The sequence below is a fragment of the Neopsephotus bourkii genome, unplaced genomic scaffold (genome assembly GCF_033783945.1).
Source record: "Neopsephotus bourkii isolate Nb327-2 ecotype Australia unplaced genomic scaffold, CSIRO-AGI_Nbou_v1 NB_14, whole genome shotgun sequence".
Lineage (NCBI taxonomy): Eukaryota > Metazoa > Chordata > Aves > Psittaciformes > Psittacidae > Neopsephotus > Neopsephotus bourkii.
The window spans coordinates 124,953-151,818 of NW_026900531.1; the positions used below are offsets into that span (position 1 = coordinate 124,953).

General features: G+C 36.9%; 1 protein-coding gene across 1 annotated transcript in view; it reads left to right on the forward strand.

The window, feature by feature from the left end:
* LOC133222003 (histone-arginine methyltransferase CARM1-like) overlaps positions 1–26,463 on the forward strand; it is a gene marked incomplete at its 3' end in the record, with an annotated part of 48,930 nt that extends 22,467 nt beyond the window's left edge. The window contains exons 3-8 of the mRNA XM_061371374.1: positions 8,838–8,944; positions 9,149–9,253; positions 13,922–14,032; positions 21,273–21,450; positions 22,691–22,781; positions 26,382–26,463. Of these exons, the coding sequence (XP_061227358.1) occupies positions 8,838–8,944; positions 9,149–9,253; positions 13,922–14,032; positions 21,273–21,450; positions 22,691–22,781; positions 26,382–26,463 (674 nt within the window). The remainder of the gene's footprint in view (positions 1–8,837; positions 8,945–9,148; positions 9,254–13,921; positions 14,033–21,272; positions 21,451–22,690; positions 22,782–26,381) is intronic.
* Between the last annotated feature and the right edge of the window lie 403 nt (positions 26,464–26,866).

Sequence of the window (26,866 nt, forward strand, 5' to 3'; positions counted from 1 at the left end):
GTATTTTTGGCAATGAAAAGCTCTATAATTGGTTGAAAGGTACAACAGAAATAGAAAAATATTTTGAATAAGTATTGCAAAACTTGTATAAACCTAGGGATTTCTGAGAGCTTTTTCTTTTGAGTCTAAGCGGTGAATGCTGTTGGGGTTCTATTAGGACACTTGTAGTAAATATCACTGTGAGTTTTTGAAATGTAATACAACTGAGAAGAAGCAAAAAGATTTTCTTCCTCATTTGGAAATAATGTTCCAGCCTCAGACATCTGGGATAGTAATCTGGTTTGGTAAGTTTACTGTATTTTTACCGCATGTTTTGTTGTTTTTTTTTTTGCAAAGCAGGCATTTTATTATTTGGGTATTTTGCAACTCTGTTATTCCAAATGGAAGACTGTAACCCACTTGTTTACAGGAGACAGCTTGACCTATCCAATCATTTGATATGGTCTTCTGATAAGTTATAGACTTCCATTAATTTTTTCGAATGTGGTCAAAGTTACAACTGTACACCTCTCATCAGTAACAGGCCAAATTTATTGCTTTATGTAAGTACTGGATTTAAGCAGTAGCCTGCAGCAGATATTGCAAAATAATGTGGGAGTACTGCTTCTCCATGACTGTTATGCTAATCTCCTTAGATCAGAAAATGTAACAGCTGTTGGTAAAATACATTTATTTAATGATTTATTCCTAGTAGCATTATTTTGGATTGCTGCTGTGTGAAGTTTGTGGGGGTTTATTCCCCACTGAGTTTATTTTTCCTTTCATTAATTAATTATTTCACTTTACTTCATTCATTAATTCATTAATCTTTCCCTTATTCTGGTATGTTGGTTTGGTTTGGGTTTTTTTCCCTTTCTTCCTCAAGAACCAGCCAGGTTTACTACTGGAACCTTTTCTCTTTTTCTGGTTCCTTCTTCACCCTCTTCCCCTTTGGGGTAGTAAGAGACGCCATCTGTACTGAGCAGATGGATGAGGTGCACTATGTTAATAGCTTGTGTTTGTGTATCTGTGTCTTCTGCTGTGAGGATAAGCATTTTGTAAAGAGAACTCATTACAGCAGTTCTGTGTATGCAGAGTGCAGCCACTTGACGATTTATCAGGAACTGAGAATGAATGTGCATGCAGGAAGTGCCACAGGCACAGAATCACAGAATCCCAAGGGTTGGAAGGGACCTCAAAAGATCTTTTTTTTTAATTCTGGAGTTTAAATGAGTTGATATTCTAAATTAGGAACATCACAGTTCCTAATAAAATCAGTTTTAAAATAAAATCATATAAAGCTACCTTGCTTCATTGAATATATACAAAATATCTCTCTTTCACCATACCGCAATAAATTTTGTGGTGAGGATTCCAGTGTTAAATGGTGTAGAGGAAAAACATTGAGATGAATAGTTAAGCTGGAGGATACCATCTATGCTGTCAGACCAGAGGTCCATTTAAAAGAAAAGTGTTTTTCAGACTTACTGTTTTTAAATTCCTGTGATAAAAGAAAGCACTGTCCATCAACATCTGAATCTATTGAAAGAGTGATATCCAGTGAAACAACCCAGGGTCAAGATTGCAGTATCTAGGTGTTTACATTTTATGAGTTACTCCTTCTACACTGTGTAGCTAGCCCTGGAGTTGCCCCTTTTTTTCAGTAACCGAACATGTTACTTCTTAGACCCTTCGAACAGTTCTCACCTATTCAGGAAATATAGTGCCACCTTAATGGAATACAACAGGTTACAAACTGACTTGGGCTTTCTCTTAACGTAACTAGCCTTTACCACAGTGACACTTCAACCATCATTCCCAAAAGCAGACACAGGAAGATGGGTATTTATTTAATGTAGATCTACATCATTGCTTAACAATCAGTGTTTCAATTTTCAACTTGGTTAGCCAGGTCAAAATCTTTAAACTCAAATGTAATCCTCCAGAACTATATCTATTACTATTCTGTGAGACAATTTCTGTCTCTCATCCCAAATCCCAGAATCCCAGAATCCCAAGGGTTGGAAGGGACCTCAAGAGATCATCTGGTCCAACCCCCCTGCAAGAGCAGGGTAACCTAGAGTACATCACACAGGAACTTGTCCAGGTGGGCCTTGAATATCTCCAACGTAGGAGACTCCACAACCCCCCTGTGCAACCTGTTCCAGTGCTCTGTCACTCTCACAGTAAAGAAGTTTCTCCTGATGTTCACATGGAACCTCCTATGCTCCAGTTTACACCCATTGCCCCTTGTCCTACCACTGGACATCACTGAAAAAAACCTAGCTCCATCATCCTGACACTCACCCTTTACATATTTGTAAACGTTGATGAGGTCACCCCTCAGTCTCCTCTTCTCCAAAATATAGAGACCCAGCTCCCTCAGCCTCTCCTCATAAGTGAGATGTTCCACTCCCTTAATCATCTTTGTGGCTCTGCACTGGACTTTCAAGCAATTCCCTGTCCTTCTTGAACTGAGGGGCCCAGAACTAGATGCAATATTCCAGATGCAGCCTGACCAAGGCAGAGTAGAGGGGGAGGAGAACCTCTCTTGACCTACTAACCACACCCTTTCTAATACACTCTAGGATGGCATTGGCCTTCTTGGCCACAAAAGCACATTGCTGGCTCATGGTCATCCTCTTATCCACCAGGACCCCCAGGTCCCTTTCCCCTTTACTACTGTCCAGCAGGTCACCCCCCAACCTGTACTGGCACCTGGAGCTTCTGCTCCCTTTTTTCGGAAGGGACTAGTTTGAGACAGACACAAGAAGCAGGGCTTTTTGGGAGGATGTGCCTGTTATCTCTGATCAAAGGAATCAGTTTTAACTGGCCTTTATTCAGCTTTTACACAGTTGAGTTTTTAGGCTATCAATCAGTGCAGTAATATCTGCAGAATATCTCTGTCAAGTTATCAGACTGTATAATTGATTAACATAGGTTTAATGTCCAACAGCAAATATAAGTTAGCTGAGGTGCATAGCTAGTCAGAACTTTACAGTCAAATGCCTCAGTTTTTCAGCAACTTACTGATTTCTGTCAAGGTAAAATTTTTCAAATTTATTTCTGTTTCCAGATTTTCATTGAAAACAAAATGGGGGGGAGGGAGGGGGAATGACAAATAAATAAAAATCATAAGAATCTTGGCTTTCAAAGGAAATGCCTGACAATTATATTTTTTATGTTCTTTGACATTATTTGCAAGTGGACTTTATTTCCTTAAAAAGCTCCTTCTGAAAGCACTTCAGCCCAGAAGAGTGGGAGTTTTCCTTACCCTCTCAAGGGCTAGGGAAAAAGGGGAAACTGACACTTTTAATCTCAAAGCAAATAGTTTGTTCTGTAACGTAAGTTTTGCTCCAAAGAAGCATTTCTTACATGCTAGTAAGAAGCACAGATTTCACTGCTGTGCTGTACTTAGTGCAGTGACTGCAGGTCTTTCAGATGCACCCAGCACTTGGGCAAGTTCTGCAGCCTATTCCATTGTGCTGGAAATAAACCAGTGTATGGATTAGCTAACCCAAACTAGATTAGGCTGCACACTCATAGTGGTATTCATTCCAGTATTTTCCATTATTTTCAGAATAACATCCAGATAAAGCTCCTTGAAAAAGAAACATCTGTGGTTTGAGGGGGTATTTTGAGTTGAGATACTGAAAAGGTATAGATGAAAAGGCAATAAATGTCTGCTTACATCTGTCCTCAAGAATATCAGGTAGTTCTTTTTGGGGTAGTTATTGGAGGTCTTACAGTGCATGGGAAAGAGTAAATACACTGTAAGATTTACTTACATTTTAAAGACTCAATTCATTAATTTGCCACTCAGAACATGGCTATAACACTTGAAAAGTTTTCAAGTTGTTTTCAACCTGCTAGTGGAAAACTTTAGATTGATTTAAGTGATTGGGGTGGTGAGGGCGCAAGGATTTGTTTTTCAGTCAGTGATGATTGTAAGTTATTTTTCTGAAGACAGCCAAAACTGTTCAAGAAAAGTAACGGACATCTTCCCAAGAGAAAGAGTTTTGAGGGTGAAAGGAGATGGCTTCACAGCATAAAGAAGCAGGTCATCAAGGAGCACTTACACCTTTCCCTCCCACCAGGAACATTAATTTTGAATTTTACAGGATAGATTAATTTTTGCTTAAGTATAAACTCTGATAACCCAGAAAATTTTGTAAGCAAGCCAGACCTTCTTCTTTACAGATGAGCCAACAGGCAAACCCCCTGGTAACAGAAGAAATCTCTCAGGACTGGTTAGAAGAATCTTGAAGGGGTAGCATTTGAAACACTATGCTTAGGTTACCAGGCAACAACCTTCATATACTTGAGTTTCTTTTGAAAAGCTGATGGAATATTTGAGGATCCTGAGATGAGAAAACAAGTCAGCATCAAAGCAAAAGATATATAGACTGCTAGAACCTTTATGTAGAATATAGGGCTGAGAATTAACAAAAATTACTATTTCTCTGTTCTCAAAAAATGTTTTGCTGACTTACAGTTCTGTATGTTTGAGTCCTGGTTGCAAAATAAATAGTTCCAAAGTATATGACCCAGCAGTATTCTAGCCTGTTGGTGAGCTAAACTGGTTTTGGTATAGATCTTTTTCTGGTCCCTAACCTTAAATAAAGAAGAAAATCCGGTTTTCATAAAAGCTGAGATTCATTCTGGATATATTTCTACATATGACAGATTAAGTACCCAGGATGTTAAGAAGATCAAAATTATTAATTATATTTCATTTTAAGGAATTTGATCAATATGCAGATAAAGCCATATTTCATAGCACAATCAGGATGAGGTATTGGTTAATAAGAAGTTACTTTACAGAAAATACAGAAAGAAAGCAGCTTAGTGTATTTGCTTGAAGAAGCAAATAGAGAGAAGACAGGCTGTTGTAAATTGGTTTTGGATGTAAAAAATAGACCTGCTTGATACGGAAAATAGACTTGAGATAAATTCTTTTCTTTATTCTGGGACAGTCTACAAAACAAAGTAACCTGGTGCTCCTTGTCCATGCTAAAGAAAACAAGAAAACAAACCCATTTCTCTTTTCTGTAGTAGGGAGTCCTTATTTGTGAGAATTCCTTCAAGCTTTACCATGTCTTTCTTTTGAACTTATTTCTTATGTCTGTGTCATGTGTATTCACAATAATTCCATTCTTCTGTATTAGATGCTGAAGTTTTATTATTTGGCAATTTGCCCTGTCACACAAGTGAATGTGTGTCTGAACTCTCAGACAGTATTTGAAACAAGTAGCAATTATTATGAATAATACCTAGGCAATTTGCATTCCTTAAGAGATTTTTCTTTTGAATTCTTTGACTGCATTCCACAGAAAAACAAAATCCCAAATTCACATCTGCAACAGTAATTCCTTACAAACCGATCCTTGGTTTGTAGCTATTTAACTGTAATTTCCTTCAAATAGTAAGTAGAAGTAACTGGAATATTTTTGGTGAATATTTGATTTATGAATGCTGAGGATAAACTGACATTCACTGAACAGATGAGAAAAAGAAAAGAGGAGCAAATTTGTGCTCTAAGGCAATTTTTCATAGTATATTAATTCAGTCAGTACAGGATCAGACAAGGCTATAATGATTTCTCAATGGTGGAATCATTAAGTTTTCATGGATGAGTTGTAAAAAAGTGGTTTTGGTTGCTGTTGCTCTTTTCACTAGAGTGATTTTTCACTTCCCATCAAACAACAGCAACTAATTGTATATTTTATTTTTATGCTCAAATACTTTTTTTCTCATAATGTTAGCCCCAGATGAATGTGTAAAATGCAGAGTTGGGACCTGAAGTTTGGAATACATGGAGATGTATTAGATATGGAGCTGTTCCTATTTTTATTGCTCAATCTTTACTGCCATCTAATAGAGAAGAATTTAATTCCATGTTTTCTTTAAAGCTGATGAAAGAAATGAGATTCCTTTCTCCTCTATAGTCTGCCAGAACCTCTTGAGATCTTGCTAGTACTCTGGCAGGGAAACTTTTAAGTGCATCTGAGGTCCACAGTGAAAAGACTGTGGAGGAATTCCATCAACCTTTTGTACTTCCTGTTTTGATTCAACTCAGTGAGTATCAGTTTTGTAATATGTCAGCACTTCCGAGAGCTCCAGCAACAAATGTCTTTTTTTGCATGTAAATAACAAGATCACACCTATTTTTCTTAGAATCAAAGAGTAATTCAATTGGAAGAGAAATCTTATGGTCATCTGGTCAAGGCTCCTTCGCAAAGCAAATTCAGCCCCAGGTTGCTCAGAGCTTTGTACAGTTATGTTTTGAAAACACCCAAGGATAAAATTTTCTAGAGCATCACCTTGCTAGGCAAGACTTTCCAGTTTTCCTTACAGCATTGAGTTTTTAAATCCATTCTCACTCCCAGACCCCAAAGACTCCAAAGAGTCTCTGTAGAGGTATGAAAATAATGTGTGAAGAGTGACTATAAAAGAAAGGAGTAAAGCATGTCACCACTGAATCTATAGCATCATATCTTACCTTCAGAAAGAAAATGAAATAAAATAAATTAAAAAAAAAATAAAAAAAGAGAGACTTAAGACAATGGGTGATTTTCTGGGAAAAAAAGTCTCAACTGTCCAGTGTCAGATTTTATTTTTTTTTGTTTTTGGTCTCTTTATGCAAAGAAAGAACAGAGGGACTGCTCTGTTTTAAGCAGATCTCTGTATCTTCCAGCAGAAAATGGGAACTGTCTGTAACTTGGGTAACAGTTCATTGTCATGATCCAGTCACTTCGTGTTTCATCCTGACTGCCATCCCTGTGTGGGAGTAAAAAAGGATGTGTTGATGATATTTGTTTATTTTAATGGTAATTCACAATTACTTCTGTAACAAATTTATTATTTTGAGACTCCATCACCCCAAATGTTCAATTCTTGCCATCCAAGCTGACAGGTCAGAAAGAACAAAGTGGGACGTTATCCCACCTGGAAATTACATTGAAATACTCTGCAGAGTGGCAATAGATCAACTCCCTAGCAGATTTCCACAGCAGGAAAATAGGTTTAAAAAAATTGTTGAGTTGTGGTTTACAATTTCTACCACCCTTCCTACAGACTTCTGCTACAGTCAAGTTAAACTGACCTGTTTCTTAGCAAACTAATTCTGTTATGCTTCTTAGAGCTATTGTTCCAGACTTTCAACAAAATTACTTCATTGCATACATTAGACTGCTCAGAATTTCAGCTGAGAGAAATTACTTGAACACTGGATGATTAAAAGTGAACTTTATTATGTGGGGTAGCCCAGAGGTTCAAGGGGCCTGTGCCCTCAATTAATTTGGACTCCTCTGAGGATGTATGGTTATCTGACATTTTTGGTGTTTAACTCTTACAGTGAAACAATACATTACAGCCCCAAAATGGAGCTTTTTCCATCCAGTTTCCCAGTTCTAGTGATTTCTAGCTGTATAAAGACTTTGAAGCTTGGATAACAACAATTTGTACTACTTTTGCTGAATTCTATTTTGTCTTTATTATGTACTTTTCCCAAGAATTTAAAATTTTCTACTGAGGATCTTTCTCTCAAGACCCTGCTCAAAAATACTTTTTTCCTCATTAAATATAGCTTTGCAGTAATTGTGCTTCTGTTGGGTTTTGTAAACATGAGTCCTTGTTTTCCAAACAGCCTGACAATTGAGCTTGCCCTGATATCCAAAGCTAAGTGGAAAGCCACTTGCTATCTTTTACGTTTCTTCTCTTTTGATATGTCAGCTTTCTGCATTAGAAAACGATCAGTACAACCAAATATCTGTTTGTAGGATTTTGAAATTTTCTGAAATGAAGGAAATTCTCCTTGGTTATTGTAATGAGAAGTTTATAAATTGTTTCTGTTATATTCAGATCCTTTGTTTCAAAGGCCATTGAAAGTATTGAGTTACTGAATTATCTCCAAATGATCAGAGCATTTAGCAGGTACTTCCCAGTGCACAGTTGCATGCTTCAGGCAATTGTTATTTTTATTTGAAAATCTGTGAACAGCTTCAGGAGTTTCCTGACTCTGGTTTAGCAAATTATGAATGTGGCCTGATTTCTCTGTCTTCTCCTGTCTTTTTATGAACAGAAGATGCAAGATTTCCATCCCTGATTTTATTGTTGTCATCTACATTTGCCCCCTGACAATTTTTGCTTACAGTGTTTTTCGTAGATACTTTCTCCACTTACTGGCATGTGCATTTCTTTTAGACATCAAGAAATTACTTTATGCTTGGAGGGATTGGTTTGATCTTGAAAGATGGAGACAAAAGTGCTTGTGTGGACTGGTTATTTGGGTTTTAGGTCCACATGGGTTTTCCTGTTAATTAGTGTCAGAAGTGATGTTGTTCACATAAACCAAAGGGCTATAACTGAGCTTTTGATCTAGTCTGGATCTAAAGGAAAATCCATGGTCCTTAGCCACCAATGGAATTTGAATATTTTATTTTAGGTTGTAAACCTTCTCACTTGAATCCATGCATTCCAACAGTAACCTTAGGTGGTTCTCTGTGTGGAGTTTGGCTTAATGTAGATTAACCTGAAATGGTAGATTGAGGCTCACATTCAGCCACTCCTCTGTTAGGATTCCTCAACACAAGTTTTTTTTTTATTTGCTGGAGTTAGCTAACCTGAATCCTTGACAGCACTGTTCCGTGCATCCAGGTGTTTCTTTAAATCTCTCAGTGCTGGACAGATCTTTGCAACAGCTCTTGCCTGTTTAATGAAATTGGAACTCTACTATGTATTTATAAACACAGAAGCCAAATGAAGCTTTCCTCTCAAGTGTGACTGTGTTCTTATCTTGTCACTGGGTGTTTATCTTAATTTATTTGTCCCTGTGGTTTTTGCTGTTTGTTTTCCAGAATACAGCACATTTTCAGATGCGTTGAAGAAATGTCGTAACAAAAATAAGGAGGGCTCTGTGTTCAGTCAACGAACAGATGAAGCATCTGCGCTTCAGTATTTTCAGGTAATGAAACTTTGGTGCCAGTTTGTGAAATCTGTTACTGTTGTTTGTTTGACCTCAGTCACCAGATTAGTTAGAAGGATAGCTTAGGTTTATTCAGAGGGTGGTGAGGACCTTGGTAATTTAAGTACTAAGTAATTTAAGGTAAGATTGGTAGAAGATGGACTTTATCTTTTGTTCTGTTTTTCCTCAACTTCTTACTTTTAGTTTTATGGCTATCTGTCTCAACAACAGAATATGATGCAGGATTTTGTGAGGACAGCAACTTACCACAGAGCTATCCTACAGAACGACGTAGATTTTGTAGACAAGGTAAGCTCTGTTGAGTCTTAAACGTTCAAGTACACTGCTTAGGCTCTAAACATCAATTTGCCCTGTAGAGCAACACTGATCAGACTGTAGCCTTTTCTCACCCAGGACTTTGTGCATGGATGTATTAATTCATGTGTGTTTTGCATTATTAATGTTATTGCCAAGCGCATGGATGACAAATCATGATGCTGATGGTACATACTCAGGATGGACATTGCCAAACATAAACTACAAATCCCTTTGCTGTCTTCTGTGAGAATCAGAGGACCTACATATATATCTTTCTTGACATTTTGGGCTGCTATTCCCATTTGGCATCTTAGAGCTCATATACAGAATTAGTTTCCTTGTCTTAACTGTTGACTGTGTGTTTGCTATTGTGCCACATAGTCTTTTGAAAATACCCACAGAGCTATTTGAATTTATGTCTCTTTCACGGAGGTGTACACTGAATGTTTTTGCACCCCACAATCATTACAAACTGAGACAGCTCGTAAGTGTCTGCTGTGGTTGCACATGTGTAAGACAAAGATTTGGGTACAGTGAAGAAACTTGTGACTTCAGATGCCAAATTAATCTCTGAAATATGTATACAGATCTTGAGGCCTATTGTAATAAATATAACAATTATTACTTTATCTAGTCCTTTGCCTCTCAGACTTTCCAGGCCAGATACTTCAGCAGAAGACAGAAGAAAACTTACACTGGGGGGACATAGAATAATCTGCTGCCCAGACACCAATTAAATTGCCTTCTAATTTATTTTGGTTTATGCTCCTTGAAATGCAAAACATAGGGCTAATACAGTTTACAGTGGGTTTTTACTTTTTTCTATAGTTACATTAACTAGAGACTTTCTGACCCTCTCCAGCATCAGTCCCCATGCACACTTTCCTGTGATTCACACTTAATACAGCAACAAATTCCACAGTACATTTTATGCCAAGAAGTATCTCCTTTAGTACGATTTTTAACGTGTCTGCTTTCTAGCTCTGTCATTTTGATTTATGTTGTGAGGCAAAGGAGCATTGAAGTTCCAATTTTCTTTATATTGTTCCTCCGTTGTGTCAGTTTGCGTTGCCTCTTCTTAGATAGTCTTTCTTCTGAAGTCAGTGTTCTCAGTCCTCTTTGCCTTTTTCTATATGAAGAAATTGTGCATGCCCTGTTAGTATTCCTGCCCTCTTTTTTCAATGTCACCATGAATTGTGCAGCACCTGTTTTGGAAGGATTGGTGGGAGTTATGCATGACAGTGCAGACAGTGCCATAGAACTGATCTGTATTGCTGAATTCTAACTTCCTGGTTGTTCTTTACTGTACTTTTCAGAAATCTTGACTTTTTTTTTTTTTTCCCCTGGGACTTCATCTATCCATTGAGCTTTGATCTTTATCAAACAATAGATAATGGTGCCTAGGCTACTGTTGTTGCTGATGATGATTCATTTAGAACTTGAATGGTAATCGAACAGTTCTTATTTTCCACAAAATTATATTAATAAGCACTGAGTTTAATTTATCTGTGAATTGCCCTATGGCTTGTCTTTGCTAGCTCTCTGCTCTTTAATCAGTGGATATTATGTCATCTGCATATCTTGCTATGGCACTGCTCACCTCGCAATAAAATACTAAAACCCAGCAAAAAACATTAGACTACATGTGACCTTTTGTAAGCAAATAGGCAATTTGTAAGCAGTAGTCTCTGCTTACTACAGACTTATGTTTCCTAGGTCTCAGTATGTCAGCTGTGACTACGTGGGCTTAGTTTATGATATTTGGGTAGCAGATTGCAAATAAAAACAATGGAGAAAATTAAGCTGTAATTTATTTTTTTTTACCTTGTTATCATATTTTTGTCTTCTCTCCTTTTTCCCTTCTTTCTCTCAAGTTTTTGTGCACACTTTCTCTTAAAGGGAGCCTCTGACTTCAGCTTACACCAGGGCAAATGGCTTTATTGCATCACAGAAAAGAGTCTTTAGTAACTTAAAAGCAAATGCCAAACAAAACTTTTCCCCTTAAAGGTGTAGCCAATACTTATAGCCAAAATGAGGAGAGATGTAAATGTGAATTTTTTAAAGATCATTATGTTTTCGCTATTAAGTTTAGTAACAAATGCAAATGCAGCTCATAATTTTTATTTGCCATGCAACTTAGCTAAACTGTGCTTCTTTAAAAAACTAAACTACCTACTTTTATAGAAATGAAACAAACCTTTATAGAAATAAAACAAATAGGTTTTCAGTTCGTGTAATTTCTTTCAGGCCTGACACAATCCTCCTCTCTTATTTAATCCAATGAGGCTAGTAAACTAGTGATGTGCACAGGGCTGCTCTGGTTTTCTATAAGCATCAGAATCAAAAACCAAAGCATGTGGTACTGGATGATACCAGCTGGGTATGTGGAGCTTATAGAACCATTAATAAGTTCAGTTTTGTACTGGAATATGTAACATGAATATATGGTGAAAGAAACAGCAGAGAGAGAATCTTATTTGCCACCGTTTTCTTGCAAAATAGGAAGCTCCCATGTTATATTGCAAGAGGCAGATTTATACTGTAGGTAGCACATCCATTCCATTTTTGACTCTGCGCTAAGGAATTCAGGTTTTGCATCCTTTTTGCCTCTGAATAGGAAATCTTGTTGCTGTGCAGCAGTACAGCCTGCTTGCCTTTGCTCTACGTTTATTTATTTTCCCAGCTGTTGAAGGTGCCTTGGTTTCTCTACAGCATAGCTAATAGTAAGACTATCACAGGCTGGGTGTTGTTGGCCACCCACTTAGAAAATGATCTTTCTTTTTCCTGCTTCTGTTAAGAAATGGCAACTTTTAGAATAAATGTAGCTGAAAAAAATTTAACTATCTGTATTGTGACAAAATGCTTTCCTATAAGAACCTGAGAAACCTGTTGTGCTGAGACTTGATGAATTGGAAATACAGCATCTATCCTACATCCAGAAACTATGAGGCAGGCAGAAGTATTTAATGATGGCAGTAAGGAGATGAAAAGGTAAAAAGGATATAATTATTTTAATACCTGCATTATTGAAGGAAGTTTTATTCAATTGATACTTCTCCTATTATTTTCTATCTATTTTGCATCCCCCCAGTAGATTCCCTTTTGCTGCCTCTTCCCTAAATTCTGTAGTGATTTATTATACAAATGCTTTTGCCTATAGTGAAGGGATATCTGATGAGGAAGTGTATTTTTTTTCTTATTCTAGGCTTTGTATGCTTTGAAAAATATTCCTGTATGAGAAAAAGCAGCAGGTTATCTAAGTTGTGCTGGACAAAATTTATTAGAGTAGAATCATAGAATAGTTAGGACTGGAAAGGACCATAAGATCTTCAAGTTCCAACCCCCCTGCCATGGGCAGGGGCACCTCACACTAAACCATGTCACACATGGCTCTATCCAACCTGGCCTTGAACGCCACCAGCGATGGAGCATTCACAACTTCCTTGGTCAACCCATTCCACTGCCTCACCACCCTAACAGTAAAGAACTTGTTCCTTATATCCAATCTAAACTTCCCCTGTTTAAGTTTCAATCCGTTACCCCTTGTCCTATCACTACAGTCCCAATGAAAGTCCCTCTCCAGCATCCCTGTAGGCCCCCTTCAGATACTGGAAGGCTGCTAGGAGATCTCCATGCAGCCTTCTCTTCTCCAGGCTGAACAGCCCCAACTTTCTCAGTTTACCTTCATACAGGAGGTGCTCCAGTCCCCTGATCATCCTCGTGGCCCTCCTCTGGACTTGCTCCCACACTTCTAAGAGTAAATATAAAGGATTATATGCCAGTAAGAATTGCTGTATTAATATGAAGAATACAGCCTCAGATTCATTAGATTCTGAATGAGTTCTCCTAATTCTTTTAAGCATCATTAGGCATAAATAGTCAATCCAAGCTCTACTCCCAGTTTATCCTAAAATAGCTTACCTCTGACAGACAGTATTTGAATTTATCACCAAGAACCCCTTCAAAGAGTGAGAAAATCAGACTAGGGGTAGGGGTAGGTAGTGGTATACTGAACTTCAATATTATTCTAAATCCGTATTATATTTAAGCTTCTCTGGTCTTGACTCCTGAGACTATATCAGGATTGTAGCTTGGTTTCATGGTTGAAGTGCTCTGAAATCTTAGGAGTTTCCAGGTCCTTATATCACCTAATGGGCTTGTGAATTTCACATCCTGGATCAAAATTTAATGAGAATTTCAGCCAAAGGACAGGAAAACTGTTCCTCTCAGTTTTCAGTCAAGCACAAACCCATAAGAGGAACCCAAATGCTGAGATGTTCTGTGAGATTTTTCTTAAAGCTGACGTTATTGTCATGTCTTCCCTCCCTCCCCAGTGTAATCAGACTACATTTTTGTTCCAAATTTTTCTCCTGAAGAAACTTTCTTACAAAAATCTATTTCGTTCAAACCATAGCCATGACATAACCACAACACATGAAAACAATTCATGGTCTCTTTAAAATATACTAAAATAATGATTAGGGGCATTAAAACTCTTCATTCCAGCCTTTTCACTCTTTAAGTGAAATTAGTAATATTTTTGCATAATTCCAGGCTTATTAAATACAAGGTACAGCTATGAAAATCTAATTACTTAGAAGTATGAGGAAGTGACTTTTTGATTATTTTATTTCTTTTGGTCTACCTTTTGTTTTCAAGGTGGTCCTAGATGTTGGCTGTGGATCAGGAATCCTTTCATTTTTTGCAGTGCAGGCTGGAGCTAGAAAAGTCTATGCAGTGGAAGCCAGTACAGTAGCAAAACATGCAGAGGTAAGTCTTTTTCTTGTGAGCCAAGTGTTAGAATGGTGTAGTGTGAAAATGTGAAGAGGTTTAGAACTGTGCCTCAAAAAGGCTGAAGGCTTCAGTGTGATTTTTCTAAGTCAGGTCTCTAAAGGGTAATGCTTTTTGAAAGGTAATTTTTCAAGGTGTTCTAAATGTTCTAATATGCGAAATAAATAAACTGTATGATTGTTATTTCTGTGAAAAAGAGTGAATGGTCATAACTGTGATTAAAATATTTACTTTCAGAAGGGAAAACAAAGAAAAACATTAGTTGTTTCCATGGGTTATGTGCAAAAACATTTAGGTGTTTTTTTCCTAAGACTCTTGGATATCTGTGTGATCAATTGACTTAGTTTCCTGCTAAGTTTGATCAATCGGGTCTTTCAACCTTCTTACAGAACTGTGTTCTTAGTGTTTCAGAAGGATGTGTCCAAACAATGCATTTATTTTTAAATGGTATTTTTCAGGCATTGTGTTTACTAAGCATTCTAATATGATAAAAATAAATTTAAGCGCTCAAAGTGGTATTGGTAACTAAATGCCTTAGGATAAGTTTTTTCACACAGTCTGTGCTTATTTAGATGAAGTGTGAGCATTATTGTTATTCATTTTGTCAACACTGATCACTTCTATCTGAGTTTTTAAAATAGCTTTAATGTGAAAAGGGTGCAAAGTACTGAAGTGGAGGATCTTTTATCCCACACCTAGAAAAAGATTGCACCACCTAGACACATTTTTCCTTTTGCTTTACTGATCTAGAATATAAATGTTCATGGGCTACATTAGGAGTCCATAGTTCCTCTAAATCCACACAATGAATATGCAGTAATTTACTGAAAGTTCCTCCTTTACGTCCTGGTGCAGCAATCCAGCCTTGGTCTTGCTGATGGATAGCAAACACCAATTGTTGACTGTATCATTGTGAAGGAAATGGGTTGTTGTTGGAAATTGAGATAATCTGGTTTGGTCTTAAAGAAAAAAATGTAGATATTAGACATTTTTACTTCTCTCCAGGTAGAAGTAGTTATTAATTTATAAATTCTTTCATTCTAGCTTGAATACAGGACTCCATAATCTCTCCATGTGTGTTTTTATTCATTCTTGTATGGAAGAAAAGTGTTTCATACAATCATTTCCTACTTTCACCTTATTTGTGTTGCTGTTGACAAATGTTTACTTGATATGTGTCTGTTACTTTTGGAATTGGCGAGAATGCGCTAGCCTTACTTAGCATATATGTACTGAAAGAACATTTCTATTTTCTTGCTATAATTTGTATAATTAGAAAGATTCTTTGTAATTAAACAGATTCTTTCGTGATTGTTTGTCAATGTGTCAGATGTATCAAAAGCATTAAATGTTAACATATGAAAATGATCTCAGAAGGAAAGGTGGAGGGTAGTTCTTACTTCACACAGGAATTTGTAAACAGATATGATATTGTACAATATCTTTGTTTCACGATAGACAGAAGTTTTACTTATGAAAGCATAATAAAAAGAGCAAAAGGAACTTACTTTTCCTAGTAGCCATATAATATCTAGTAGTGAGTATAATGTGTAGGGGTTTTTAATGTTTTGATCACAGGTTTGAAACTGTGACTTTGGAAATCTAGTCAGAAGTAAGAAAAATCACTAGTCATGAAATGGCACAAGTTGCATCTGTAGTGTATCGAATACTGAGTATTTTCTTGGGCAATGTAAATATGAGTAATATATCTGGCAACTTACTGATAGAGAAATAGCATTAATTCACTGGGTTTAGAAATTGGATTGGTTTTTCTCCTGAGGTGGATGAAATGTTAAACAGCTTAAAAAAATGATTGATAAAGAGAAGTAAAGAGCTTTAAGCAGCTATAAATACTGGGGAATACTGGCTAAAATGTCAGTCTCAGTTTGATAATTAACAAATTTTTGGTCATTTTCTTTCCTTCTACTTCCCCAAATAGGTCCCAGTTTTCGTAAGAAATATAATAGACTGATGCAGTCATAATTCTGTGAAAACTTGCTCGCTCATGAATTGTATTGCGGATCAGCTGATCTAGTAACACATGACACGTTTTAAGAATTAAATTTTATTCAGTATAAAGATGGTTAGCCTTAGGTATACTATTTGTCATCTTTTAATATTCCACAGTAGGTATGGTTTATCAAGTATTTGGATTATGAGAAAACCATTACTTTCCATCCATTTATTCTCTCATTTCTGCATGGGTTTATTATATTTCATCTTCTTCAGATACGTGTAGTAATATTGAATGTGAGATTAACAAATATTGTTCTTTTCTTTTTCTTTCCTTTCTATTTTAGTACAAAAAACTTGAAACCAATGCAATGAACTACTGAGTGAAGGGAAATTACATATACTAATGCTGTAATAATTCTACTGATAGATTTGTTGGGTTTACAGTAAATTCGTCTTTATAGTTGGAAGTTTATTTTGAAAGAACAAGATTAAAAATTTAGCACTACAATGCAGTTACCTGAAATCAGGTGTCTATTTGACAGTGTTGAAAACTGTGTACTGCATAAATATGTGCAATGGTAGAATATCTGAAAAGTGTGTTGGAAGGAAAATTCGTAACAGCTGCTGTATTAGGAAACATCCTAGCTGTTGCTTTGCACTCATTTATTTTAGGTAGTCACTGAAGAATATCTCATGTCTGCATCACTGTGTTCCCTGTAGCATTTGGGTGGCTTCTCTGTCTGGTATTCATGTACCCAAGGCTTACCTGCTTTTTTTCCTTTTTCAAAAACTTCAGCAGAGGAGAGAGAAACCCTGTGCACCTTTATCATGACTCTGTACCAGTTTTTCATCTGTTCTGTGACTCCTTGTTTAGGAGATACAACTGTTAGTAGCTGGCTCATGCCACATGCAGTATGTGGTAGAGGAAGAAATTTGAAACACATCTTGACTAACAAACCAGTTTGTAATAGGGACCAAGTGCTCTCCAGTAGTAGGTGGATATGTGAGATGAAAGCAACTTCAGTCTGCCGATTTCACTACTGCAGTAAATCCTTTGGCCAAAAAATGTGAAGAGCAGAAGAAAGAAGGCTGAAGGTGGCTGGTGCTGGTAGCTATTTTGTCTGAACAGGAAACCTGATTCTAAGCAACCCATCTAGGACCAAGGGGAAACATTAACGTTAACAAACTGGAAAAAAAAAAAAATCTATGTGGAACACTTGTATAAACAGAAAGAAACAGCTACTGTACATGAAGAAAATCTGACTGTACTGCGGAGGTCAGCTACTGATGGGATAATTAAAATTAAAAATAATTACTTCTGGTGAAATCCTTCGCTTTCTGTTGTGATATGGGACATAAATAGAGATTTGTTACATCTAAGACTGCTATTTAATCTTTTGCAATAGCCAAACAAGAGAATTAATTTCATGAAAGACAATTAACCTTGAGTGGAATGTGTTACAGCTCCTCTGGGGGTGTCCATGTATGAGTGAACGCAGTTTGCCTGCAAGATACAGGAATTTAGGAAAGCGCTTGACGTGCGCTTGGGGCAGTCTTGCAAAGATTCTGTCTCAAGCACCATAATGTTTGCAGTTATTTGCTATGTGTTTAGGTGATACTTGTGGGCACCTTGCTATCTTCTGTGCAGTAAAAAAATCTTCATCTGTTACTGTTTTCTATTATTTAGATTTAAAGACTTTAATCATATTTAATTATGTGGTAAGTTGTCTGTCTCATCTGGTCTGTCAGATGCTGTGTGGTGGGGTTTATACGGTATGTTGATAATGCACACTAAAAATGAGGGTAGATTCGTACAAGATATAAGGAAGAAATATTTTATAATGAGCCTACTTTCAGAGTCTTCTGAAATCCAGAAGAATAATGAGAGAATGCGGCTGCTGAAAATAGCACACTCCTTCCAGTCACTGAAAAAATTATATGCTACTGGGTGGACTTTTTTTTTTCCTGGTTTTTTTTTTTTCTTTTTAGCTTTCACTAAAGCTGTGAAATATTGAAACTACTCCTTTTGTTTCAAACACATTATGCTGACCATAAGCAGGTGATTGCAGGAATTCATGAAATACTGTGTGGAGGTGAAAACACTGCCAACACACCCACTCAGATATACCTCCTCTCCTTTTGCCAGAGATTTGCTATTGATTTCCAAAGGCCCTGAGACTAAAAGCCGTACTGCCATCACCCTTTGCTGTTTGTTCTTCGTTTGCAAGAAAACTTTTTTAAAAAGGCACAAAAATTGCTAATATTAAGTTAGTAAAACCAGAAAGCTGTCAGATGAAGATATGGGTTGGTTTCAGTATAAAAGAGGAAGAAATAGTTTGTTTAAGGCATATCTTTTAAATGACATGGACAAAATACCTACCTGAGCAGCAAAGTCATACTGGTGATGGTATAAATAATATGCCGTGTTTAAAACTCTCAGTTTGTGAAGGTGCTGCAGAGGGTAAATTAACTCAGTAATTCTGTCAAGAATAAGGCCAGTTCAAACAAGATGGAAGTGGCTGGGACAAAAGTCAGTTTATAGCTGTTAGCTTATAGCCTTCTTGTAGTGATTTATTTATGTATTTATTTATGTGATTATTTCTAAATTTCAGGTTTGCACTAATATTACCTGGAAGTAGAATTTAACAGTATTTTATGTGCACTTGATTATAACACACTTGTGTTATTAGTATTTCTGTTACTTCTGTAGAATCTAGAACCTTCCTCATGTATGAAACAGAGGTGTAGAAACTGTGGAAGACTAGTTCTCCAATATTTAATGTCAATTAATTGATTATTGCTTTTCTGCATATTCATTAGTCAGAATTCATTGATGCATGGTAAATTTCAGTTTCAGAAAAATGATCTCTGAGTTTAAAGAATAATTTTAAAAAGAGAAATTCTGAAATCTTCAAAACCAGCTTTTCATTGCCACCAAACCAGCTAAATACGCAGTTAGTTAACTCAGCTGCAATAATAACCAAAAAAAAATATAGCTGCCACAAGACAAGCTATCTTCTCCCTGAAATAAATCAGCGTCCTAATGCATGCAAAATACTTGTTTCAGCTGGCATTCACTGGCTTCCTCACAATCTTGGTACACAGCCTGAGATTTTGGCAGATGCAGAATTGCCTTGATTTTTCAGATCACTATCAGAGTGTATTGCTGGAACACAAATTTTGTGTGAATAAGCAGAGGTTTCTGTTCACTGAAGCTCTGGCTACAACCTGGCATTCCTAAATTCCTTTTGAAAATGCAGTTTCTACCTCAGTTAAGATTCTGAGTGGAACTTTTCGCTTTCTCAAGTCATAGCTACACTCTAAAGGAGAGGATTAGTACTAACAGTGGTGTTTTGGACGTTTTATTTTTGCTGTATCTGAAGGTAGAAAAACAAATAAACATTGATAACTTTTTAAAGTTGTGTAATAATAATAATAATAATAATACAGAATAGCAATTTCTGTCTGTCCCCATGCTATTATTTCCAGTAAAAATTTTCGTAATATAATGATCTCCAGTGCATGAGATACTGTAATGATCTGCTGCCCTCTAGCAAACCGTGAGGTGTCTGCCATAGTCTGTGAGGGTCTGAAATGGCTTACGCTTCTCTCCTTTGTACAACCATGCTGCTGCAGAGGTGCTGTTTCAGTTAGTTATTTTTAGATTGGGAGTTCACCTGTGAGCAAAACAGTCGTTTACTTTCCAAAATGAAACTTCATTATGTGTCTGATCACACAGGCTCTGGTCTAAAGAACTTTAAAATAAAATCTGTCAACCTGTTACTAGAAATGGATACAAACACTTGTCAGTGAAAGAAGCAGAGATGTTATTTGCCTAATTGATAGCATGCTAGTGTACAATGATCCTCATTTTGGTTAGTAGTTTTATTACCATATTAACATATAGTTTATATTAGCAAGTTGTGGCTGGAAATCATTAACTGTATCAGTCATTCAAGCTTCAATGCAAATTATTCACACAGATGTTATACCTACTATGTTAACTATAAGCAAAAGTGTTAAAATTCCACTAGTGAGTGTGAAGAAGATACTTAATACCTAGCATTTAACTTCATTTGAAGGAAGCTAAGTAATTCAGATATTTAACATAGAACCATAAAATTGTTAGGACTTGATGAAGCATACTGGTCTCTTCTATATGTTGTTCTGAGTTGATTTTTTATTAATTTCTTTAGCATATTCACATATCAATGGATATATAATAACAACATTAGTCTTTCTCTGGTTAGAATGAGTCATAAGTATCATTGCTGTCAGCTAAGGCCCAGTCTGTTTTGGAAAAGTTTGCTGAAGTAATTATATACACTTACATTGATGATACAATTATATCAATGCAAGTACAACTGTGAAGGAGGTTTTTATTACTTATTGGACATCAATACAAATCTCCTACTGTGCTGTTGCAAAGGATTCTTCACTTTATAGAATCTCCCAGCAGACACCTCAGGTTAGTGTGAAATAATTGCTTCTTTATAAGTTAGTGCCAGATGAACCCAGATTCTGCTGTTATTACAAGCAAGAGGTGTAGATACTTCCGATATGTCTGAGTACAGTGCAGCTAAATAGGATACTCATCTATGTGTACATATGTAGAGGCTTTGAAAAAGTTGGTTTTTTTTAGACTTAACTTGCTGTATCAAGCATAAAATTTAAGGTCCATTTCTGCTATTCGTTAAACATTTTTCCCCAAGTTTCACTATGCCCATGCAAGTGAATAAATCTCCAGTATCTCAGCTTTAAGTACTAGCACATTCAAATGCGGTCATGTGTATATAGTGCTATGCTCCATTTATGCTTAGAAAATACTGAAAACTTTTCAGCTTTTGAGTTTCTTCATCCTTTCATGGCTACGTGACTTATTCAAGAACAGTATTTCTAAAATTTAGAGACTTGTGAAGACCTTTTCTTTGTAATCTTTTGTATTGAGTTTAAATACCCACCTTTTCCCGGTAGGCAGTTTTTTTTCTTGTAGATACTGATTACTGTCATCTCTTGCAGGACAACAGTACTTGTACTATCACTTGCTGATTCCACACAATGTATTTCTTTGAGTTTGCTCCAGTGAGCTCCACACTTAGAAATTTTGGTGTAGCAAGGAAAAATATTTCTATTTTACTCTGATTAACAGACTGAGGGAGTTGGTTTATGCTATAAGGGGTTTAATGCTAGTTAAAGACCTCTGATATAAATTCTGCTGATCAAGACAGTCAAAACTTGCTGTGTGCTTTTGTTTTTCCTCCAGCTGTTGGTGAGAAGCAATAACCTTTCTGACAAGATCGTAGTTCTGTCTGGAAAAATTGAGGAGATCTCTCTGCCTGAGAATGTTGATGTGGTAATTTCCGAACCGATGGGTTATATGTTGTTCAATGAACGAATGTTGGAAACTTACCTCCATTCCAAAAAATGGTTGAAGACGCGTGGTAAGTGTGTCACCAAGTTATCCCCTGCACAGAGAAAGGAAAATAAAAGGCTTCTGGAAAAAAAAAATACTTAAATTGGTAGTCCAGGATTGTCTGGTTTTATACCTTCAGTCTAGCTTTAACACCAACATCTAGGGGGCCCAGGGGAATTAATAGAATGATGAAGCCACCATTGCTATTGTACCATGCTGTGACTTCTTGCTGTTTCACAGTGGAAAAAGCTTTGGAGCATGCTACTATTACAGTGCTGAGTTCTGCTTGTGCTTTAATCTTAACCTGCTGTTATATACAGTATGATAGCATTTCCATTCAACATATCACAATAGATAATAGCACACAAGCCTCAACCGACAGACAGTGGAATCAAGCTGAGAGTGGAATGGTCAAATAGAATTTTGGTGTTTTGGGGAAAGTTCAAGTTATTTCTGACATCCTTTCATTGGGCTTCTCCCAGTGCCTTATTCTAATATTTGGATGTTACCTTCTGAATGATGTGAGAGACTCACAGTGTTCAGTGCTCTATATTCATCCCTCCAGTATTTGGAAGAGTTTTGAAGGTAATCTGTAAATTCCAGGGCCTCATGTGAATCTTCTTTGGGAGGTAAATCTGTGCATCCAATTGCTGAATGATAAATCTACATGAACTGCTAAAAATGAAGTATCTCTTTAAATTACTTATTTAAGAAACCTTTCTCAAGCAAAATTACTGCAAAACGGAATTTTTGAAGCATGGGCTGAATCTGTACCTAAATGCAGGGAGCTAATGAATTTGCTCACAAACCACATTTGGGTTGTATTTTTCAAGTCAGCCACTGATATTAAGTCTCCCATTTAGAGATCAGTTTCAGAGGAGAGCTTCTGAAAACTTATCAGGAAGCAGCTCATTTTTAGTTTTAAATGAGTGACTGCTTTTAAAGATACATGCCTAGCTTTCTGATTGCTCACTTATAGGGATGAATCACCCTATGTGGTAATTATTAAATTTTATGATTGTCTAAGTAAGTGAGCTGAGTTGCTTCTGAACTAGTGGTTTCCTACTAGTGAAGACATCCCTGTAGGATGTCTGTGGGAGTACACAATTACGAAATATCCTGAGTTGGAATGGGCTCCCATAGATCAGCAAGTCCGACTCCTTACTTCACACAGAGCTACCTTAACAATAAACCATTTATTTGAAAGCATTGTCCAAACACTTCTTGAGCACTTGGCTTACTACTTTATGTTGTCTTCTGTGTACTAGGGATGATGTTCCCAACATTCAGTGACATTCATTTGGCTCCTTTTTCTGATGAGCAGCTGTACATGGAACATTTCTCCAGAGCCAATTTTTGGTAATGGCTATTTTTTTTTTCATTTGTATCAAACACTCAGTAGAGGTTAAAAATTAAATCAGTTCTTTGGTTAAGCATAACTGTCATAATTGAAAGAGAATGCTTTTATGTTTTCTCTGTTCACTGTTGCTCTGGCCTAAAGTCATACTGTTTATTGTGCAAGCCTGAAGGACCTCTGAGAAGGGCTACAGCTGACTTGATCTCATTTTGAAAGATGAACGTGAATCAGATGCTAGTGTTTCCTTTGCTATACCAAGGTGTATTATGCTACAGATGGTGACCATTGCCTGAAGTCCCAGGTGCATAAGCACAGGAAAAATTCCGTGGCAATCCTCTCAGAGAATAAGTATTAATTCCCAAGTTCTGAACAAATTCCAATTTGGTAGTTATATTCTGTCCACCAAATTTTTTCATGCAGCTTTAACTAGAAGTTGTACTACTTTTGCCTTGGAGCGTCCTACTGCTACTCTCCACTGTTAAGCTGTTGCTGTGCTATATATAGGAGGAAACAGTTGCAGCGATTTTCTAATGAGGAGAAATTGAGATGATTCCATTTCAGCAAACGGCACATTTATTTATAAATTTCTTCAGTTCTTCATGTGATAGATATCGGTTAATTTATAGATCATTATTTAAAGGTTTTGTATAAAAGGTACTGTGGAACTCCTGGGTTAACTGTTTTAGATCTTCTGGAAGATTGTAACTGCAGTCTTTCAACTGTTCTTTCAGTTCATGATGTGGAATTAATGTGAGCATTAACTGCTGTTCGTCAACTTATTTGTTGGCTTCTTAGATTAAAGACAGTTTTCTTCCATGCCCAAGTGTCCTGGTCACCAGGTTATGATTTAACTGCTTATACTTAGAAGATGTCTTCTGGCTGTTTCTGAAGTAGAGCTATGACAAAATCTTACTATTCCTATAGTGATTAAAGGAGTGAGAGAAATTTGAGCAATTTACATGCTGAATCCTTTGCTGGCAATGTTAATTTACACAGCCAGTTTGTGGTTGTTTGTCTCACTGTGCAGTTGAGCCAGCTATGAAATTTTTGCATTGTATGTTTACAACCGCAAAAAAATGCAACAGTACTTCCCTATGTTAAGAAAATAAAAAAAAAAAAAAAAAAAAAAAGAAGGTAGAATTAAATTCTGATAAGTTTTTGTATCTCAACTGTCATTCTGGTCTTCCCCAAGATCCTGTTATTTTTGCTTATATACGTGACATGTCTCCTGAGCACAGGGCTATAGTATCAGTCCTCCAATCAGTCCACGCAGTTGTAGTTTTGTAAGGATGCATGGTCAGGTCATTGATAGTACAAGAAGATTAAATATTCTTGAGGTTACTAAGTGCTTTAAAGACCAATAAATTAGTGCTTCTAATGTCTTCAACCAAATATGGGATCACATCTCTGAGTGAGAGTGCAAGTATTTATGCATATGCATGACTCTAGGGCATTCACATTCTTAATACTAAATGGTAGGGATACCCTGACAAATCCAGAGCTATAAAAGTCCTATTTCAGACAAACCACATCCTCAGAGTTTTCTTGGGGTTTGCAGTAAACTGTCAGGAACTAACTGGTGACAGCCTGTGATGTCCTCAGCTTCAAATTCCAGGCTCCAAGAAACAGCTTTTATTCATTATCCAGCTTTGTTACTTGGAATAGAGGATGTTTTGTGTGAAATAAATCTTTACCTACATATCTAAATCCATATCATGTGTCTTAGAGATTAGATATGGTTTTGAATTTGGTTGGATGATGATACTTGAGCAAAGGACTGAAAGAACCAACTAGATTTCCAATTTGAACTTTTACCTGGTAAAGGCACCATGCCTTTAAAAACCTTCAGAATCCAAAAATCATGCTGTGTGTTCTAACATTAGATGCAGCAGTTAGTGTAGCCTGTTTCCTATAGAAAGGAAAGGCTGCATGTTTCCCATACACTTAGAATTATTGCCTTGTATCTATAGGATAGTAGTAGTTGTGAGACTGTGTAAGTATGTTTTTTTTCTCTTGACGCCCATAGATTGGCTTACTGTTGGGCTTCAGAGCTGCTTATTAATTTGTATTTATCAGTTATCATTCGCAGAAGTGTGATAACACATAATCTACCATAGAAGAGCAGATTGCTCTCCTTGTTGGTGGAACTCTTCAAAGATAGAAAGATACAAAGCATAAATATATGCAGCAAGTTGTTAAAAATAGTGTGCATTTTGCTTGTGTTTCTCTTCAGTGATAAATAAGCAACTCAATTATACAGTACAGCAAACATATGGAAAAGGGTAAAAGATCACTAGCAAATATTGGAGTGAGCTGCTCTCCTCTGTTGTGCTTATTTGAGTTCTTTCCTTAAAGATATCTTTAAGGCATACAGTCATTTGCATCTTCCCTTTACGCAGTTAGCACAGAACTAGTAATGCAGAATTTACCAGCCTTAAAGAGATATTGCTAGATTGGTTTAGATTAACTCATCCACTTTAGAAAAAGTTATGATAGTTTAGGATTTGTATGATACTGTAACAATGAGGACAAGCGTTTAAAGTTTTCCTTTTTAAACGCTTCTGAAGACTTAGAATTCTTGACCGTGGTTTTGTCTCTATATGACATTTCCACCATAATGAGTTGAGTTTCCTTATGTTTCCCCTTTCCGTCTCCTTTTGCATATGTTGTCTGGAAATAAAGATACCTATTAGGTTTTTCAATTAGTTGATGAGAGGGTTATATACTGGAGGAAGATTATTGAAAGCATGTATATTTTAATTTTAAATTTCATACTGGAAATAGTCTGAATATACATTAAATGCACATTTTCATCAATTAATAAGATAAAAATACTATTTTTTCCCCATTCTGATGGACACTTCATTAGGGACTGTAGTGGTAGGACAAGGGGTAATGGGTTCAAACTTAAACAGGGGAAGTTTAGATTGGATATAAGGAGGAAATTCTTTCCTGTTAGGGTGGTGAGGCACTGGAATAGGCTGCCCAGGGAGGTTGTGAATGCTCCATCCCTGGCAGTGTTCAAGGCCAGGTTGGACAAGGCCTTGGGTGATACGGTTTAGAGCGAGGTGTCCCCGCCCATGGCAGGGGGGTTGGAACTTGATGCTCTTAAGGTCCTTTCCAACCCTAACCATTCTATGATTCTATGATTCTATCTTAAGGTCCTTTCCAACCGTAACTATTCTATGATTCTATGATTTTCCTCAATAAAAGGGAACAGACCTGTAATGTGGGTGTCCTTATCATTATTTTGATTTATATAAGGTCCACTCCTGTTTCTGCAATAGCTCAAGATTACAGAAGTAGCTTAAAATGCCTTAGCCCTGATCCCTATTCTCTGCTTGCTGTGTGGATTCTTTCAGAAGCATACTGTGAAATGTCTCCGTATATCCATTTGATGGGATCATGTCACCTCAGTGCTGTATAGGATGTCTGTATGGAAGGTAAGCTAAGGAGGGCTGCAATTTGGCCTCTTGGCAGACAGGAAAAAGGAAAAGAGGCTCCACCAAACTTCACCTGCCATTTGCAGTTACTCTGCTGGCTCTGGTTGGAACCCAGAGAAAACATTTTTCCCTAAACATTGCATGTGTTACTGTTTCTAGGTACCAAGAATGCTTTTATGGGGTCAATCTGTCTAGTCTGCGCACTGCAGCTGTGGATGAATATTTCCGACAACCTATTGTGGTAGGTTTGTATGTCTGGGGGTTAATTTTTTGTGGTTTGGCTTCTCCCTGTCTTGTCCCTTCCACTAAATCCTACAGATACAATAGCCTCCTTGTTTGACAGAGCTCTGTGGCTCTGAGTCGAGAGCTAGGAGCATGCAAGTGTGAACAGAGGTGCTGTGAAAGGTTGAATACTATATGTAATATTCCTGGTTTTGCTGTAGTAACAAATATCTAGAGTTTTGCACATATTGGGAAGCTACAGTATGTGAACAATTCTCTTCCTAACATGTAACTAGCTTCCCTCAGTGTTCCCAGTTTCTTACACAAGTGACTTGACCTTGATTTTTCCCTTCCCGTCTCTCATCCACAAATTAGAGAATGCAGCCAAGCAAACAGGTTTCAGTACTATGAAACAAACCTTT